At 39.2% G+C, this 18,210-nt stretch overlaps 1 protein-coding gene across 1 annotated transcript; it reads right to left on the bottom strand.

The window, feature by feature from the left end:
- Nucleotides 1–3,691: 3,691 nt before the first annotated feature.
- LOC110056085 (uncharacterized) lies at nt 3,692–7,937 on the bottom strand. The gene is made up of 5 exons (XM_020762523.2): nt 7,787–7,937; nt 7,664–7,690; nt 6,903–6,928; nt 6,031–6,244; nt 3,692–4,517 (listed from the first exon to the last, which is right to left on the bottom strand). Exons 1-5 carry the CDS (start codon nt 7,899–7,901, stop codon nt 3,898–3,900), a joined length of 1,002 nt encoding a protein of 333 aa, XP_020618182.1. The 5' UTR covers nt 7,902–7,937; the 3' UTR covers nt 3,692–3,897.
- Between the last annotated feature and the right edge of the window lie 10,273 nt (nt 7,938–18,210).

The following is an 18,210-nucleotide window of genomic DNA, read 5'->3' as shown; positions in this document are numbered from 1 at the left end:
TGGGTTGAGGTGTGCGGCCCGCTTCCCAAAACCCTTACCCTATTTATGACCAAAATCTGCTATATTCCCTACCCTATTTATGACCTGACCAAATATTCGATACCCTATTTATGTCTGTTTCAGACCTGCGTTATAACAAGTACCCTAGTTCAGACCAATGTTAAATTACCGGGATAATTTGTGAAGGGGTTTTGTCAATTTTCTTTTTGATAATGATGAAAAAGAGGCTTCTTCTTAAAAATATACCCATATCAAGGCTAGGGTGCAAAAACCATACCCTATTTATGACCAATATGGCCAAAATAGGCTAAAATCGATACCCTATTTATGACCAAAACGGCTGAAAAACCATACCCGTTAAGGCCGCACATACCTATAAAGCTCATATAAGGGAGTACGCCCCCCCCCGGGGGGGGTTCACTACCGACATTTTCATCTAGGGCGGGTTTTAATTCCCGTATTAACACTGTTTCCTTGATTTTACACTGTAAATCACATTGACCACTTGCTAGGATCTCAAAATGGTGCCATTTGATGCTGTGACCGTAAGAGGTTGAATGATCAGCAACAACGGAGGCGTGACCAACTTGAGTGAGAGCTTTGAAGTGCTCCGTCTTTCTGTCATGCAATCTTCTTTTGGTTTTACCAATGTAGAAAGCATCACTATCCCAGGAACTGGCTTTGTAGACAATCTTCGATTTCTGCGAGCAGTTGAAACGATCTTTGTGAGGAAAGAAAGACTTCATTCTGCGAGTGTTCTGAAAAATATTAACCCTGCGGTTGACGAAATCATAAAACTTATTGACACAAGATTTTAATCGGCGTGTAATATAGCATCGCTATGGCAACCTAAATAAGGTAAAACAAGGATTACATCTTTCTTGGAAACTGCGAGAGTAGGTTCTGAAGGTCTGCCCTTATTTTTGTTCAGTACATCATTAACGTTGTAATTAATAACGCCTCTCGGATAACCATTTTAAAGAAAGGAATTCTTCAGATCAGATAGAGTCGACTGCAATAAAGTGGATTTTGAACAAATGCGTAAGCAACGATAGGCAGGGGCGCAGCTAGGAGGGGTCCTGGGGTGCCCGTGACCCTCCCCCCCCCCTTTATAAGCATTTTTTAAGAAAACAGCCCACACAAGATTGCGAAAACGACATGACAATCTGCTGAGTACCCTCACTTGGACACAGTGTGACCCCCCTTTGAAAAATCCTGGCTACCCCCTGGATAGGTAAGTGTTCGGATTAGATTGCTCTTATACTTTCTGGGAGTAAAGGAGTCCCACTTGGTGTAAAGACCAGTAAAAGTCTTTTTGTGGTGTACAGTAGTTGAAAATGTATTGTGATCACGCTTGATACAGACATCCACGAATGGGATCTCTCGGTTCTCTTCAAGTTCTATGGTGACTGAGATGTTGGGATGTCTGCTGTTGAGAAAATCTAGAAATCTGGTGGCGGTGTCTTTACTGTCAAATAAGGAGAAAGTGACATCCACATATCTAATCCAAATGGACGGTCGCGACTGATTATTAGCCAACCAGCTCTCCTCAAAATGACATATAAAAATGAAAGATGTAATCCTTGTTTTACCTTATTTAAGTTTCCATAGCGATGCTAGTACACGCCGATTAAAGTCTTGTGTCAATAAGTTTTATGGTTTCGTCAACCAGGGGTGGCGAATGGTAAATGCGAGACCGCGCGAGACGGCGAGACAAGCGTTTTCCTCTGCGAGCCCGAGACATTTAATTTTGACATTTTCAATTGCGAGACCGAGACTTCAAAGGGTTTGACGTCCGAACGCAAGACGTTCACACTCTTAAAATTCGGGCCCCAGATTTAGTTGAGAGCTAGAACGAGCTTGTGCAGCCTTTTAGCCAGCTTCTTTAAACTGGCTGGAACTAGAAATTCGATTATAACACACTACGTTATGATATGGTAGAACAAAATAACTGCTTTACTGGAGCCAAAACGGACGTTGCGAGAGGTTCTGTAGCTTTTTGTGGAACAGACAAGTTACAAGAAGTTAGGATTAACTTTTTCTCGCAAATCTGTAAGTTGCTTCATTGAAATTCAATGTCAAGTGAAGAGAAGACGTCATTTATAAAACCTGAGATAAACGAACGAATCGGGACTTTGAAACCCTTTAGCTTTGCGAAAAATCATGACTCCGAGACAGCTTTGTCTAAAAATCGAGACTGCGGGACGCACATAACCGCTAAAAAACGAGAGAACGAGACCCGTGAAATTCGACTAAAATTTTGCGAGACCCAGAGTTTTTGAAGGACCATTCGCCACCCCTTCAACCTCAGGGTTATTTTTCAGAACACTCGCAGAATTAAGTCTTTCTTTCCTTACAAAGACCGTTTCAACCGCTCGCAGAAATCGAAGATTGTCTACAAAGCCAGTTGCTGGGACAGTGATGCTTTCTACATCGGTAAAACCAGAAGAAGACTGCATGACAGAAAGACGGAGCACTTGAAAGCTCTCACTCAAGTTGATCACGCCTTAATTCGCTGTTGCTGATCATTCCACAGGCGGCCCAGACGTTGAATACGATTAATACGTGACATTACTCTGTTGGCGATTGCGTTACAATTTTAGCCGTTTATAAGACAACGTATGAGTATGCTTCGAAAATTACTCTAAATGCTACGTGTAGAAAATAATTTGAATAAAATGGCTTACCTTGTGTTTGCATTGCGTTATTTTGATGTCTCTGGGTTCCTGGAGGTGGTTTAGAGCCATTTAGGCGAGTTTTACTTTCTGGTGGTTTGCTTCCCCTAAAGAGAAACGAAAGTTTCTCTCACTTCTGTTGCATTATTTTTGAGCAGTTGAACTCGGCGTATAATCATGAGAAAACTCGTTATACTAAAGTACGGTAAGAGTCCAAAAGAGTTTTTCTTTTGGGAACCTAATCATGATAAGTTAACATGGACAGTATTGTTCATTATAACCCACGCTTAATTTTCGCGCAATTCTATTGGCTACTTTACGTCACGTGGTGAAAAATTATTGGGCAGTTATCACGTAATAACCTCCGCCTGCGTCGATGATTGCCCTGCGACTGTTTCTGTCGGAAAAAAAAACAAAGTTAAAAACAATAAATCCCGCTCTAGAATTTCACCTCTTCATCTTAATTATTTTTCATGGAAGAAAAACAGACCCTTTTCGTGGAATCCGCTGATAATGACATTAAAAAAAACTGGTCGCCAATGCTGTTCCGATAAGTACAAAAAAGTCAAAAAAATATGCAGAAAATTATGGGAGGGTTATAAAAAAAATAAACCCCTTTCTGGCTCGCTGGTATGTTGGATGATAATGTCCTTGGCTGAGAGATTGTCCTCAAAATTTCACATTTGTCCTCGAAGCTTCGCTTCTCGGCCAAATATTCATTTTTCGGACAATATCAGCCGACATATCAGGCGCCAGAAGGGGTTTATTTACTAAATAAGGGGATACAGTTTAGGTATAGCAACTGAACAGCCCCTTAAAAGGGAGCTTCAGTAAAAATGTATGTATAAAACGTATGTATGCGGTTAGCGCAACTTTAGTTTAGAGGCGCAGTTGATCTTTGTCATCAACATAAAGAGGGCCGCGCCCCTTGTCCGAAAATTGGATATCATGCTTCGAAAAAGCACTTTGCAAAAATCTTGTACGCATTGAACGTACAGCAAATAAATTTTCAAAGGTCTCGTGAAGAAATCTTTATTTATGCCAGTAGTTACAGAGTTTCCAGAACCCCCAAATCGAATAACTTGGCTACAAAAGCGATCTAGTAGTTTCCTTTATCGTTGCACGGTTTGGTTGATACATGTAACCCAACACCTTTTTAAACTAACTTCTATTTTACTTGACAGCATCTCCGCTTAGCTTAGTTATTCGTTAAAGTTTGTTTCTATCGCACCATCACCCAGATTGGCTTGTTCTCATAACAGTAGCCGGCGATACACTTGGTGCCTCGCGAGACGGCACTGTCAGAAGCCACGTAGTTGTCTGAAGTTTCAGCATTATGCCACATGTCAATCCACTTGTCTGTGCCACCGTGCGATTCCGAAATTCCAGCGTTATTAAAGAAGTGGAATGCATTTATTGTGGCAAAACCCGACGGGGGAAATCTCTGATCTGCTGGACTGTACCTGTAAAACCCATGCAGGTTCCTAATCAAGCCAGCATTTGTCCCCTTTAAGAAATCTTCGAACTCAGCTTTAGACGCTGATGGCGAGCCTGCAGCCCGGTCGTAAACAAGCCCGATGTTGTTGTCGTCAGCAAACCGGAACAAAACTTGTTTCCAGTCCGCCATGTTGGGGTGGATATGACTGGCGGCGTCTGCGTGGGTGGATTTGGCAGCCGCTTCTGAGAATGTGGTACTGATGAAGAGGAAGCTTGGGGTGACCTTCGTGGCGAATAGGGTCCAGCCCCCACCCTCAGTTTCCATGTCGCAGTAGGCTTGGAATGAGTCATCTGTTGAGCCACCGTTTGGATCGATCCAGTAGAGTCCATCACCACGACTCTGACCTGAAGGTACAAAGAAAATTAACTCATTCCTCCTCTAAATATCTACCCACCAGTGAAAAAGCGAATGAACAAGATTATTGCTGGTTGCTTTGTCACGCTACGAAAAACTAGTAAAATCGAAATCATTGAACAAAAAGAAGCCAGGAATTTGAAATTTTACAGAAAGTCAAAGGATAATCAACTTTTCCGGGTCCCAGGTATATGACAAATTCCGTGCTCAAGTTATCCTTTGAGAAGGTTACCCCAGATTTGTAGAACTCCCAATGGAAAGCGCACATTTGTGTCCAGCGAAGCATAGGTGATCTGACTCAAGCTCGCAAATAACCGTCTCTGGTGCACCCATTAGTACGGATAGCGCCCAGGTTACGTAACAGTTGAAATATCAGGATTTGTGTGTGAAAAACGGTTATGTTCTTAATTAAGCTTAAAAAGCGAAAGAGAATGAATAAAAAATAAACCTATCTTGCTTCAGGTGTGTGTTTCATTAGTTTTCGTGAGGTTTCTCGGCCAGTCTGTGGTAATTTAGTTGGTTTTTAGTTTAAATCACTCCTTAGAAAGGATACATATAGGACAAATCCGTGAAGCAAAATACCATCTTAATTGCCATTAATCGGCCTAGAAACCTCACAGGAACCTAGGAAACATACAGCTGAAGCGAGGTAGGGTTGTCATTATTCATGCTCCCTCGTATTTTTTAGGCTTAAGAATATAACCATTTTTCCCAAACCATGAATCCTTATATTTCGACTGTTGCGTAACCTGAGTACTGTTGTATGTAATTTATTTAGTATGTAGCTCATTTGCGAGCTTGGGCCACCCAAAGCGGCACAGTTATGGCAGCATGGCAGCCAGACATCGATGTCGAAACAGCTGGAATTTACTTCAATAACCGTCCCCCTTACGAATCAAGACTCTCACATAAACATTTTTTTCGAATTCGTTAAGTGTTCAAACCGCGTTAAAAATCTCAGAACAAGTCAATCTTTTCAAGCTACATGACAACTTACTCGTGGCCATCTTGCTGTTTTTTCTTGGTGTCGTGTTATATGAAATTCGGTATCAAATAGATTCCATGTTGCCGAATGGTGAGACCAAATAAGTTAGCTAAAGTTGCACACGAGGCAATATATAGTCGTGGGTCACTGACGTTCTTACCACTTTTTGACGTCTTTTGTGATCAATTGCTGAACAGACGCACGGTAACATGGAATCTACTTGTTAATGACGTCATCTATGCGTCTGTCCTCCAGTTGACCATTAGCAGGAGCCAATCAAAATGCGAGAACAATTCGACACATTATATAAACTTGGATTACAAAGATGATCTATTTTCAAAACCGAAGGATGCTATCGAGCTGAAGACTTGCAAGAAAATATATTTCTTGGAGGTCTCATAGCCCATAAATTTAAAATCTCAGGAAGCCTTTTAATTAGTTTTCTTATTTTATAATTTTTATGACGTCACGTGAAAACATTGTGTACATGGGCGTGATTAACAATACGTAAAACTCACCCGCATTTAAAATATGCAAGCAGCTACGTCCTGGCTGATCGGGCGTTTGACCCAACCCAGCAGTCACCAATGGCGACCAAGAGCTGCCATCGCAGAGCTCCAAGGCATTCTCGGAAGTACTGTAACGAACGGTGCCAGCAATACTCGGTGTACATTCCTCAGCGGTGTCTCCAAACTTAATTGCACCACTTGGGGGTGGTGATGGTGGTTTACACTAAAAAAAGATAAACGACAAACAAATAAAATATGGAATACCGTAAACTACCACTTATAAGTTACCCCCCCCCCCCGCCCCCCGCACTTGTTACGAGCCCATCTACCAGTAAACCAAAAAATACATCGGCTATAAGCCCCCCGGATATAACCCCTCCTCGCTCCAGCTTTCCTTGTTTTGAATTCGTTTTAATATGGTGTTTTAAAGCTTTTCGATCAAAACAGCTATAGCTAGTTTTGAAACGGTTTTTATTCCGATTATAAGCCCCCTCGGATAAGCCCTTCGTTTATAAGCCCATCTAAAAGCCCTTGAAAAGTTTTATAAGGTTACGGTACATGGCACATCTTTTGTGTCACCACTTGTATTATTTTACTGAATCTCATTGAATATTCAGAGATCAAGGGGAAGAAGCCATTCAAGCTGATGACCCATCAATCTTTCCTTCGTACACTGATTCTGTTACGTTCGTAGAAACTCTGTTTTCTATAAGCTGTGTCAAGAACGTGCGCCATAAAAAAGCGCAAGTATCCGACGAGCTACAATCGGCAAAGTGAAAGAGTTAGGGGATTTTGTTCACTGAACTCCACCCAATTTATCTCATGAAATTTATTTACGTCTTTGTCGAAACTAACTAAGAAGACAATGATTTTTCACCAACCTCAGCTGCATCACGTCCGTCACGGCCTAATATCAAGGAAAAACAGGAATAAATTTGCTGTTTATGTGATGTTATAACCATGACAACATGTCAGCAAACAGCCGGGCCAAATCGTCTTGGACGGATTTGATCGTTTTTTGCCCATTTATATTACCAGACAGTCGAGTGGGAAAAAAAATCCTAACTTCTTTTTCAAGTACTTTTGGGAGATTTGATCTTGATCAAATACTTGAAATACAGAGCCCATAACATATGTATTCCAAACTGCACAACCAGGGACGGGTTGCTCGAAAGCCGGTTAACGCTAACCCACGATTAAAAGTTAACCGAACTATTAATTTTTCTTGTATAAAATTGCTTTTTACTGCTTAAGTTTTGTGTAGTTTGAGCTTAGTCAAGCTCAAAACTGATTGACAAACAGTATAAACAGAAAACTTCACCGAAAAGTTACAAAACTGAGATCAAAATTCTTGCTAATCCTGGGTTAGCTTAATCAGGCTTTGAACAACCCCTGCTCAACTGGGCCATAACATGAAAAACAATTGTGACTGCCGCAATGTTCATGTTTAGATTCTCTTCCCAGGTATTCAGTGTGTTACTTTCTCCCTTCAAAAAACAAAACCAACAAAAACGAAGCAAATGAATCAGGCGAGGGCCTCGGTCTGCCTGAACTGGAGTTTCTGAACTTGTTTTTGCGGCGCTGAGCTACAACTAGTCAACGAAAAATTAAAAACTCGTTGTTAAATAGCTACTTCTCTTACCAGGCTTACCATCTCTGCCGTCTCTACCTGAAACGAAGAAGGAAAAATTGCTGTTAGTCCGAAAACAGAGGCAGAAAACCGAATAATGCAAGGGATCGTAAAAGCATCATTTGTTTTTCTCACCGTCGCGGCATTTGCACGTGGATGCCGGGCAGCTTCCACCATCCGCGGAATACAGCACGGTTGCAAAAGAACTCAGGAAGAAGGCCAGACCTAAGGCGAAAAGCAAGCGAAACATTTTGACTCTTTCTCTACTCCAAGGTTTTCGCTAAAATGAGAGAGATCAATCTGTTGTATGACTTTTAACCACGAATGAAACAGGAAAAAACAATTCAACCATGGAGACCATTATTTAATTTGTGTTAAAGGAGCATTTGTACATGAAATAATTGATGCTAACCACAGGGTTTTTATTGTTCTGCCGTCTTAACTGTTGACTTCAAATTTACCTTGTTCATCAATTCTACTCTTTGAGCACTTGTTAACACACAGACAAACGATAAAACAAACAGAAATACGTAAGAACAAAACAGAATGAGATAAAAAGAACGAAACAAAGACTCAATCAGTCTGTTGTATGTTTTCTGTGACGCCGACTGAAACAGGAAAAACAATTCAACCTTTAAAACCATTATTTAATTTGCGTTGAAGCGTTAAGGTAAATTGTATTGACTCTAATCCTTTTTGTTTCTATGGACTGTCTGAATGGTTGCCATATTCGATCCGTAAATCCGTGCTCTCTTAATGCTTGCAAACAACAGCAACCGCTGAAATAGATTTAAATAAAAAGAACAGAACTGGTTCATGTGTTAAAAAGAATCAAGCACCTCCTTTTATTATCAGGCTTTGGATTCAAAGAGAGAACTTGTGCAATTTTTCCTGTCATTTTACTCCATACTGAAATAGGAAAATGTGAAGTTAGCCCGGAGTGATCATTAATTGTGACGTAAATTAGCTGGATGCCGAAACACTTCAGTTTATGAAAGTGAAGAATGATCATCGCAGTTAATTTTCCAATTTAAGCAATTGGAAAGAAGAAGCCTGAAAAAAATCAGGGCTTCAACGGGATTCGAACCCGTGACCTCCGCGATACCGGTGCGATGCTCTACCAACTGAGCTATGAAGCCACACATTGGGAGCGAGGTCAATTAATTGAGTTCATATCTTCCCGTGAGGAGTGAAATGATGTGAAGCGCGGAGGTCACGGGTTCGAATCCCGTTGAAGCCCTGATTTTTTTCAGGCTTCTTCTTTCCAATTGCTTAAATTGGAAAATTAACTGCGATGATCATTCTTCACTTTCATCTACTACCGCAGTTCATATATGAATTATTTCATATAAACTTCACATCACTTCAGTTTATGCTCTCAACTTTTCCACGTCAAAGTTGAGAGATTGGTCAATAATTCGTATTTTCTAAGCGCTTGCAAACAAATGTCGCTGGACAAAAACAACCTGAGGCCAAATAAACAAGTAAAACTTTCTACTTCCCTCTCGCAAAAGACATTTAGTATCTTTTCAAACGAGTTTAATTCATTTCTTTACCATAATTACTGATCATTTGTTATGACTCACGAATTAATTGAAGGCAAGACTGATTTCGACTCATTTATTGCCTTGTTAGTGTTGCGGTTTGTGTGGGAAAATACCTTCGCTAATTTTTCCGCGTACAACTTGACCTAAACAAGAAGTCATCAGAAAAAAAACAACAACAACAACAACAACAGCAAAGAGAGTGATCTTGACTTTACTAGTACCAACATAGACAAGTTTTTACCTTATTGAATTGCTGATGGAAATAGTAAATTTCGATGAAAAACCTGACTAGTTTTGTCGTGAAGACAAACCGACAGTTTCAGACCTCAGCATCAAATTGAGATGAAGCGACAAACACTTCACCAATTATACTTGAACAAACAAACCAAACGTGTAATCAATTAACTTCTTCATTTTCCATGAAAATGTCGCTGAAATTAAAATTAGCTATATTGTCTCTATGAACCTACTTTGTTTTGATTTCATTGCTGGTGCGGCATGCATGGAGGAGCTGGAGTAAAATAGGGGGAGGTTATTCCACAAAGACCAAAGTAGAGATGTGACCTTTGTCGGCACTAACAATTTTTAAGTCGATTTGTTTAGGGCGCTTCAAAAAAAAAAAAAAAAAAAAAAAAAAAAAAAAAATGCGGCAGAACTAAAAGAAAAAGCGACACATTTGCCATGTCAGTCCTTTGCAAGAATGGCACAAATTGAGGACTGTTGTTTACCATATCTGAAACAGGAAAAAATGGCTCGGGCTTAGAAACCACTTGTTATGACATTAAGTGGTTTTGTTACGTTAATAACACTAGATATACGTCTTTGAAACAGGAAAAAATGTTACGACCAAGGAAACCACTTGTTATATATGGGTCAGTTACCAAGCATAAAGTCAATGGCCGTTGGTCAAGAATTGTGATTGCGTGTTTTTGGACTCCAACTGCTTGTCAGCCCACACACACGAAACAGCCATCTTGCACGGACAAGCTTGATAACTTCATTATGAAAAAAAAAAAGCTAATTGATTTCTGTTGCCAGTAGCATCATGTAAGATATTTTAATTCACTATGGAAACGATGCCATGGAGTACTTCGTCCCTTAACCTTTCAACTAGTTAACTTCGTTTTAAGTGCTTCCAAGAGAATGCCAAACAAAACCGTCGACCAAAATCAAGCAGAGTAAAAAGCAGCGAAATATTAATACTTTGACTTCTCTACCCTTAGTAGACTTTCACTAGAATGACAGAAATTGACGTCGCTTATCAGTGTTCCTGACTGAAACCTCAGAGCAATCAAGGAATTCTACTGAATGATGCCATTAATAAACAACAAAACAATGAATTACTTAGACTTAATTATAAGCGGATAATTAGCACTGTCAACTTGTATCACTATAGCAGAATAATTGCTGACGTCATTGTTTACATTTTTCCTCATCAACATACAACTTTGCTGGGTGAAGGCATCTCACGAATTGACTAAATTGACAAAAGCGCTAATGAGCCCAGACATTCTTTGTAAAGTTTTTAAAACCACGTCGCACAAAAACTCTTCAATACATCGGGTTCAAACTCCTTGAGATAGTTAATCGTGTTGTGCCCTTGCAATATTCAGAACTAATTAAGTTATTGCAGCTCCATCAAAAACTGCTTATCCCAATGAGGCAAAAAGTGTAAACAAAGATTCTCCTATTCTATGTTTTGCTGTTTTTACAGATATTTCATCAAATATCATTGTAATATTCTTTCTAAAACTCATTAATAATTCATCAAGTTAAAACAAAGAAAATTACAACCTTGAAGGAGGTTTGGATACCCGGTCTTAATTAGCATAGATTTTGACGATTTCACTTCTCCGTTTACTCCTTAGTTTTTGTTTCGATTGAGAAGATATATCAAACACTCCAGACAGTGTTTCATCGGCTATCCAAACAACTCGAATGTCGTCAAAACTACTCCGCTGCGCGTCGTATTTTCAACTCTCCTCTCGGTGTTTGGATATCCCAATGAAACACTGTCTCGAGTGTTTGATATATTAGATCAAGTTCTGTTAAGTATCATACGGCTCATAGAAGCAACTTTGATTCAACTGTGACTTCCCTTCCCTTAACAGGCTTTCACTAGAATAATAGACATCGTTATTACTCACGTTGCTTAGTGGCAGAAACAGGAAAAAGTTGAGCAGCCATGGATACCATTTGTTTTGACAAATTAATTGAATGCTGAATGATGCGATTAATTCAAAACCACAAAATAATGAATTAAGATTCACTGAGACTTAATATGAGTATTATAATCTTGTTTCACTTGATATACACACTGTGTTATGTCTTTTGGGGTCTTTACAGACCGTTATATACAAATGTATAACATTGTGGCATTCTATCGAGTTCTGATAAGAATCAAAGTTACCTTCAACGAAGAGAATCACTGAGCTGTTTCATTTTAAAAGTCCTTTGAAATTAAATCTAAAATTAAATTAAAGCTATAAGATAAAAAGATAAGATAAATTTTATTGTACACTCCTTAAAAGGTTTTTCAGTGAACAATATAATACACGGGGTGAAATAAGTACAAAGTACACTAGTTATATATTATGTAAGAAGTACACTAATTATATATTAATAAAAAAAATTGAAAGAAAGAAAAATGAAAGAAATAAGAAAAATTTAATCTAAGAATTCGCTGAGCTTTGTCTTCAGAGTTTTCTTAAAATTTGCATGACTCTCGCATAGTTTTAAGTCTTTGTCTAAAGAGTTCCACAGTTTTACTATTCTGTAATAAAAAGATCTCTGACCAGCAGTGGTTTTGCACAGGGGAATATTCAGTTGTGAGTTTCTTGTGGTTCTACTTGATATTTGTTACCTTTTGACAAATTGTGATGTCAGATAGGTCGGGGCGCAGCCCGTCATGCACTTAAAAGCGAAAACAGCGTCTCGGAGGTAAAGCTGCTTTTTTACGGGAAGCCATCTCAAATTCTTAAGTGATGGAGTTATATGCTCAAATTTATATGTACCACTAATTATCCGAGCAGCGAAGTTCTGAACGAGTTGAAGTTTTTGCACATTACAAGCAGTGGTACTGGACCATACAGTAGAGCAATAGTACAACTTACTGAAAACGAGCGCGTTGATGATAGTCACTAATAGGCCGGAGTTAAATGCGTACTTTGCTCAATTAATCTGGGCTAATTTACTCATACAGGATGAAACTGTCGCTAAAATGTGGTTGTCAAATGACAGAGTGGGGTCGAATGTTACACCAAGATCTTTAATGGACTCTGACGGCAAGAGTTCCTTTCCGAGCAGCGAAAGCTTAAAATCAGATAGCCTATGGATCATTGGGCGGCTGCCAAAGATCATGAGGTTTGTCTTTTCAGGGTTGGGCAGAAGACAATTATCAAAACACCAGTTACGAATTAGATGTAAATCCTTTTGGATAGTGTCCTTTGCTTCGTCAGCGTCACCAACTTTGAAAGACAGAAGAAGTTTGGTGTCATCCACGTAGCATTCGGTTGAACAACTTTCGCTGATTGCTGGAAGGTCATTTACATAGATACTAAACAGCAGAGCCCCGAGTACGCTGCCTTGAGGGACGCCGCAAGTAACGGGTAGGGCGTCTGATAGCGTTGAGTTTATGCGAACTACCTGATATCTTTGGGACGGATAGCTACAAAACCATGTTAACGCAGATGAGGAGAGGCCAATGTTCTTTAGTTTCGTTATTAAAATTTCATGCTTGATACTGTCGAAGGCCTTGCTCATGTCTAGGTACACTACTGCCGTAGCTTTAGTTTGGTCAATCGCTCGTAAGATTGCGTCTGTAGAGGATATTAATGAAGTTTCGGTTGAATGCCACTTCTTGTTTCCGCTTTGATTAGATGCAAGTCTTTGTTTTTCAGTCAAATATGATGTGAGCTGATCAAGTGCAATTTTTTCACACACCTTTGATATAATGGGCAAAAGTGAAATCGGTCTATTATTACTCGCTACTTCGTGATCACCGTCTTTTGGAATTGGACATACCTCAGCCGTTTTCCAGACACTAGGGAAAACACCACAATTGAATGAACTGTTTATAATAGAGGTTATCGATGGAATGATAACAGGAGCAGATTCCTGTATGACACGGGATGGTATTTTGTCAGTGCCAGGTGCTTTGTTGTTAGCTAGCGACTTCACAACTCTTTCAACTTCACAATACGCGACATCGCCAAATGTGAATTGTTCCGAGAGAGGGTATTGTATCGGAACAAACGATGTATGTGAAGGAGTGTATCCGCATTCATCGGCGAGTGATATGATTTTCTCGAGTGTTGTTTTCCCAACTGAGGTGAAGAGTTGATTGAATTCGTTTGCTATAGTCTTGTCATCTTTTCAAAAGCATTTTGTGCTTGCTGATTTCTTTGGTATGCATGATGGGATAGTCTTCCACATAGTGTTAGTGTCATTTGCATTTTGCCTGATCTGATCTTCTACAAAAGGTTTTTGGGCAAGTCGCAATTCCCATTTTACTTCGCGTCTAAAAATTCCTATACTATAGCCCGACCAAATGGCAGGATCATTTGTTCGCCTTGCTAGTTTATGCCAATGATCTCTGGTTTTCATTAACGCACGAATGTTGTCATTAATAAATGGACAGGCGCGAGTTAATAATAATAATGATAATGATGTTAGATACATGGAAACGTCGAATTACGTAGATTTGTGTCAGCCAGTCTGGCAATTCAACAAGACTCGTTCAATACCCTGTGTCTTGTGTTTAAGATGGCTAGCATCACTTTCGTACCGTTTGAAGGAAAATAAGCAACATTCTTCTGCCAACAGTGCGTCAACAGAAACGTGTTGCAAGTATAAATTTGAGCGGTGTCAAGAAATCGTTCTACAGTGAGAAGTATTGTATACACAAAGGGACTACAAACATTTCCGAGATCGAGAAAAAACTTGGTATACTATTTCTGTGAAAGAAATATACGGAGTAACGTAATTGGACGTTTCGATGTACCTAACATCATTGTCAAGAATAAAAATCGTTATAAACTAAAAACATTCCGATTATGCCCACACTTGTATGGTATTCTGTAAACGCCTATGTTTTTCTATTTCATTTTAAGCCTTTCGTCGACACGCAAACGACTCAAATGATCGTTTGTAAACACAAAACTTTGTCAATTTGACGGGACTAACAAAGCAAATGCTTTATATTTAAACAGGAAAAAACCAGGAAACCAGAGAAATTACTGTTTCATACATGTGCTATTTTACGTAACTGCCAACGAGCTTTGCAGAAAAACGCCTCTGGCTAAACTTTCCATCTTCAAACTTTTCTCGTGTTTGGTCGATATATTTTGAGCGCTTTCAAGATTAAAAAAAAAATTGTGAGAAAAAATGCAAAACATTTCCTATGCTACCCTCTCTCAATAATGGGAGCGTTTTGTTTACCATTTTTGAAACAGGAAAAAAATGGTCCACCAAGGATGCCATTTGTTGTGATCAATCAATTGATTTCTGTTACAGAAATGTTTAACTCGACTTGTTACTCGATTAGTTTTGAGTGCTTGCATCCTCGGAGATCCAGGGGCAGCAAGTCGGGATGACGCGATATTTTTGGACGAAAGTTTACTTAAAGAGCTTTACTCTTACCGAACCAGTTCCAGAAGGGTTTGAATTCCGTCCCGCCAGGTTACCGATCACGTAAAAAAGGCAATTTCACAGGGCGAACAGCCAAAATTTTGCCCCACATATTTCCACCGCAGAGCAATGACTGTAACACTTTAAATACACTTCATGCGAGATTTTTCAGTTATAATTAAAATCTATTTACCTCTAAAGAAAGAAAAATACTAATTACTCCTAGAGATCCAAATACAATACCATTTGAAGCTGGAATGATTGGAGAAATCCGCCTCAAAAAGTTGTATCAGCAAGAGACGACGACGCCATTTTCGAAAATTTTGTGTATTTGCGCGCTTCTTTCATCGGGTCAGCCAAATCTGACGTGTTCACCTCTCCCTCCTGCGTCCCGCTGATTGGCCAGAAAAATATTGAAAGCCCCTGTGTGAGGTGAGAGCAGGCGAAAAGTCGGAGGAACGATCATCCTCAATTGCTATCCACATAACCCTGCGCCAGCACTCATATCGTTCAGCGGATTTTCCTGACCCTAAAAACCACTTTGAGCCTCTGCGGAGGAGAGAGCAAAGACAACAACAACAACGAAGTACAAGTAAACGACATCAACGTATACGTAAACAAAATTTTAGCGAAAGCCCTCCAAAGTGGATCAGTTTTTCAACAAAAAATTATACCCGAAAAAAAATATTTCTTTGCATTTAAAGACGGTGTGAATATAAACTTAGCAAACTGCCTTCGTTGACTATTCTCAGTTATACAATAAGTCAAATCATTCTCGCCGTTTGATTGGTTTTTACAAAATGATCTATTGGAGGACAGACTATAGATAACGTCAATAAGATTTTTTTCTTTATTATGAAAAACAAGTAGATTTTATGTTGCGCCTGTGTTGACCAGTTACATATTAAGAATTCCTTGAAACAGTTAACAATTTTCCTATTTTTATGTTCTGCTTTCCCGTGTTAAAGTTTGCACTATTGATAAAAAGTCTGCACTTAATTAAGCCGTACTCGTTGTTTATTAAAACTCGACAAGTTCTTCACTTAATTTTCAACTTGAGCCTGGTTCTATCAAACCATCACCCCGATTGTTTTTTTTTATAACAGTAGCCCACGGTATACTTGGTGCCACGCGCCTTACGGCTGTTAGAAGTGACGTAGTTGTTTTATTGGTCAGCATATTGCCGCATGCCAAGCCACTTGTCCGAGTCAGTGTGTCCTTCCGTAATCCCGGTACTTGTATAGTAGTATAATCTGGATATTATAGCAAAACCGTCAGCGGGACTTCTCTTGTTATGATCTGCTGGGCTGTACTTGTAAAAAGCGTACATGTTCGTCCCCGTTGATTCAGAATACGTCCCCATTAAGAACTTTTCAAACCCTTTTTGTCGTTTTAGGGTGCGCCTGCTTTCCTGTTGTAAATAATCTGGGTGATATTGACGTCAGTAAACCGAACACAGCCCGTGACGACGGTTATTCGGGAGATTAATTTGCAGATTAACTGATTTATAAAATACTGTATTGAAAACCGGCTCTAAACAAGAAATTGAAACAACTAGGACAATAAAAGCAAGTACGTGTAATTGTATTACCTTAATACAAAGTAAGTAAGAGTTATGAATTCAAGATTAAGAAAAAAATGAAAGTAGGGAAATAAGTAAAATGTACAAATAACATGAAGACATGACACCATGACAAGAGGGAATAAACATGATCGCCAGTTCGCCAGTTCTCCAGTAATTTCTATGGTTGATAACACCGCTTTTAATAGATGATGCGTAATATTTTATTTTATTCACCCTTAAGAGTTGAGAAACTTTGACAATGGAATAGAAAGCGTGTCTCAACTTCGATCTGAGGAAAAATTCTTTAGAGATTTAGTCTAGTACCTGCCGAGTTCCATCTTTTGCTTGTGATTTTCAAGCCTAAGACATTTAACCTCTTAATTGTATTAGACCTAAATATTAAGAAAACGTGTATTTGTCCACAAGGGTGCAACAAAACGTAACTTATCGGAATTATGAGGGCCATGGTGCATGGAAGAACGATAAAGTTTGTTTTTTTTGTTGGGATTGTTAACAATGTTGTTTAATTTTAATAATTTGTTTCAGTGGTTTGCTCGGCCCCACCAGCCTTTGTGTTATAAACACTGCCAAGGGGGAAACAAGGGTTATCTTTTTTCTATCAGATATCGTCATACAGTGAAAATTCAATTTCAAGAAAAAAAATTCGTACTTCCCATTGAGAAATTTCCGTCTCTTGTACTACCAAGGAATGTGATAATGTCACAACACCTTATTATCCAATTTCTGCTGTATTATCTGTCAAGTGGTCGCTTACGGGAGGTTAAAAACAAAAGACAGTTTCAAACTTGTAGCTCTAAAAGTGGTCGCGGTAGCTTATGAGAGGTGGTCGCTTACAAGACGCTCCAAATATAGTGATTTGACTTGGGAACTTTTGGTATTTTGGAAAACTGGTCCCTGAGGAGAGGTAGTCGCTTACGAGAGGTGGTCGCAACCGGAGGTTCCATTGTATTTCGTTTTTTAGAAAACTCACATACGTTTGAGGGGCACAACTGGACGTGATTGAAACTATGAGAAAACACACAAACCCGAGTTAACCTGACGGAGCTGACTTATCCTTGAATATCTCCCTACAAGACATTTGTAGACCGCGAGGGATGATGGGTAGGAGCGTTTTCCAAATTTTACATAAGAGAAGACTGAAGACGAGTCAGATTGTGGTGTGTGAAAGATGACCACTGATATCAATATGATCGATCTCGAACTAACCGAGATTGTTTCAAGGTCTTTGACACCAGGTATAATAGACATTTGATAGAGGCTTAATTCAAATCATAAATCAGCAGACGAAAGAAAACCAGATTTAATTCAAACCGCTTATTGTTTTGCTTGATTTTTTGTAATAGGGACGGTGCCTACTAAAATCAAAGGTCTTTTCGCCAGATTAGGACCATGTGGAAAAAGTAGATCTTAGTAAGGGTTTTTGGAATCCACAAAGAAAACCGGGGGTAGCCACGCATTTTCCCGAGATAATTAGCCTTGAATCTCAATAAAAATTCTAACATCGGCATTTTTCTGAAAAAAAAAGGAAAATATGTTCCTTCACGGACTTCCTTCGTATTCGTCTTTACACACAGAAATGCAAACACATTTTTAAAGATCTTTAAACTACATGACAAATGGTAACATAAAAGCCACCTTTGATATGTTTTTAATTACAAAATCATCGCAGCAGCGATTTTAGCCTCTCTGATAGTTATCCTCTGGTTTAGCCAAAATACAGTCTAAATAGCTTTACCTCACAATCAAAAACTAATCACTTGTTGAATAGTCCTGCTAATTCATAACATAAAATGTTGGGA

The sequence above is a fragment of the Orbicella faveolata genome, unplaced genomic scaffold, assembly GCF_042242905.1.
Source record: "Orbicella faveolata isolate gen_17 unplaced genomic scaffold, um_ofav_v1 contig_1, whole genome shotgun sequence".
Taxonomy (NCBI): Eukaryota; Metazoa; Cnidaria; class Anthozoa; order Scleractinia; family Merulinidae; genus Orbicella; species Orbicella faveolata.
This window is presented reverse-complemented; position numbering and strand designations above follow the sequence as displayed.

Coding starts and splice junctions, on each gene's coding strand:
- LOC110056085 (XM_020762523.2), bottom strand. CDS start 7,901: ATGTTTCGCTTGCTTTTCGCCTTAGGTCTGGCCTTCTTCCTGAGTTCT. Junction 7,691..7,786: donor CACGTGCAAATGCCGCGACG/GTGAGAAAAACA, acceptor TCTTCGTTTCAG/GTAGAGACGGCAGAGATGGT. Junction 6,929..7,663: donor CGGCAGAGATGGTAAGCCTG/GTAAGAGAAGTA, acceptor CCTTGATATTAG/GCCGTGACGGACGTGATGCA.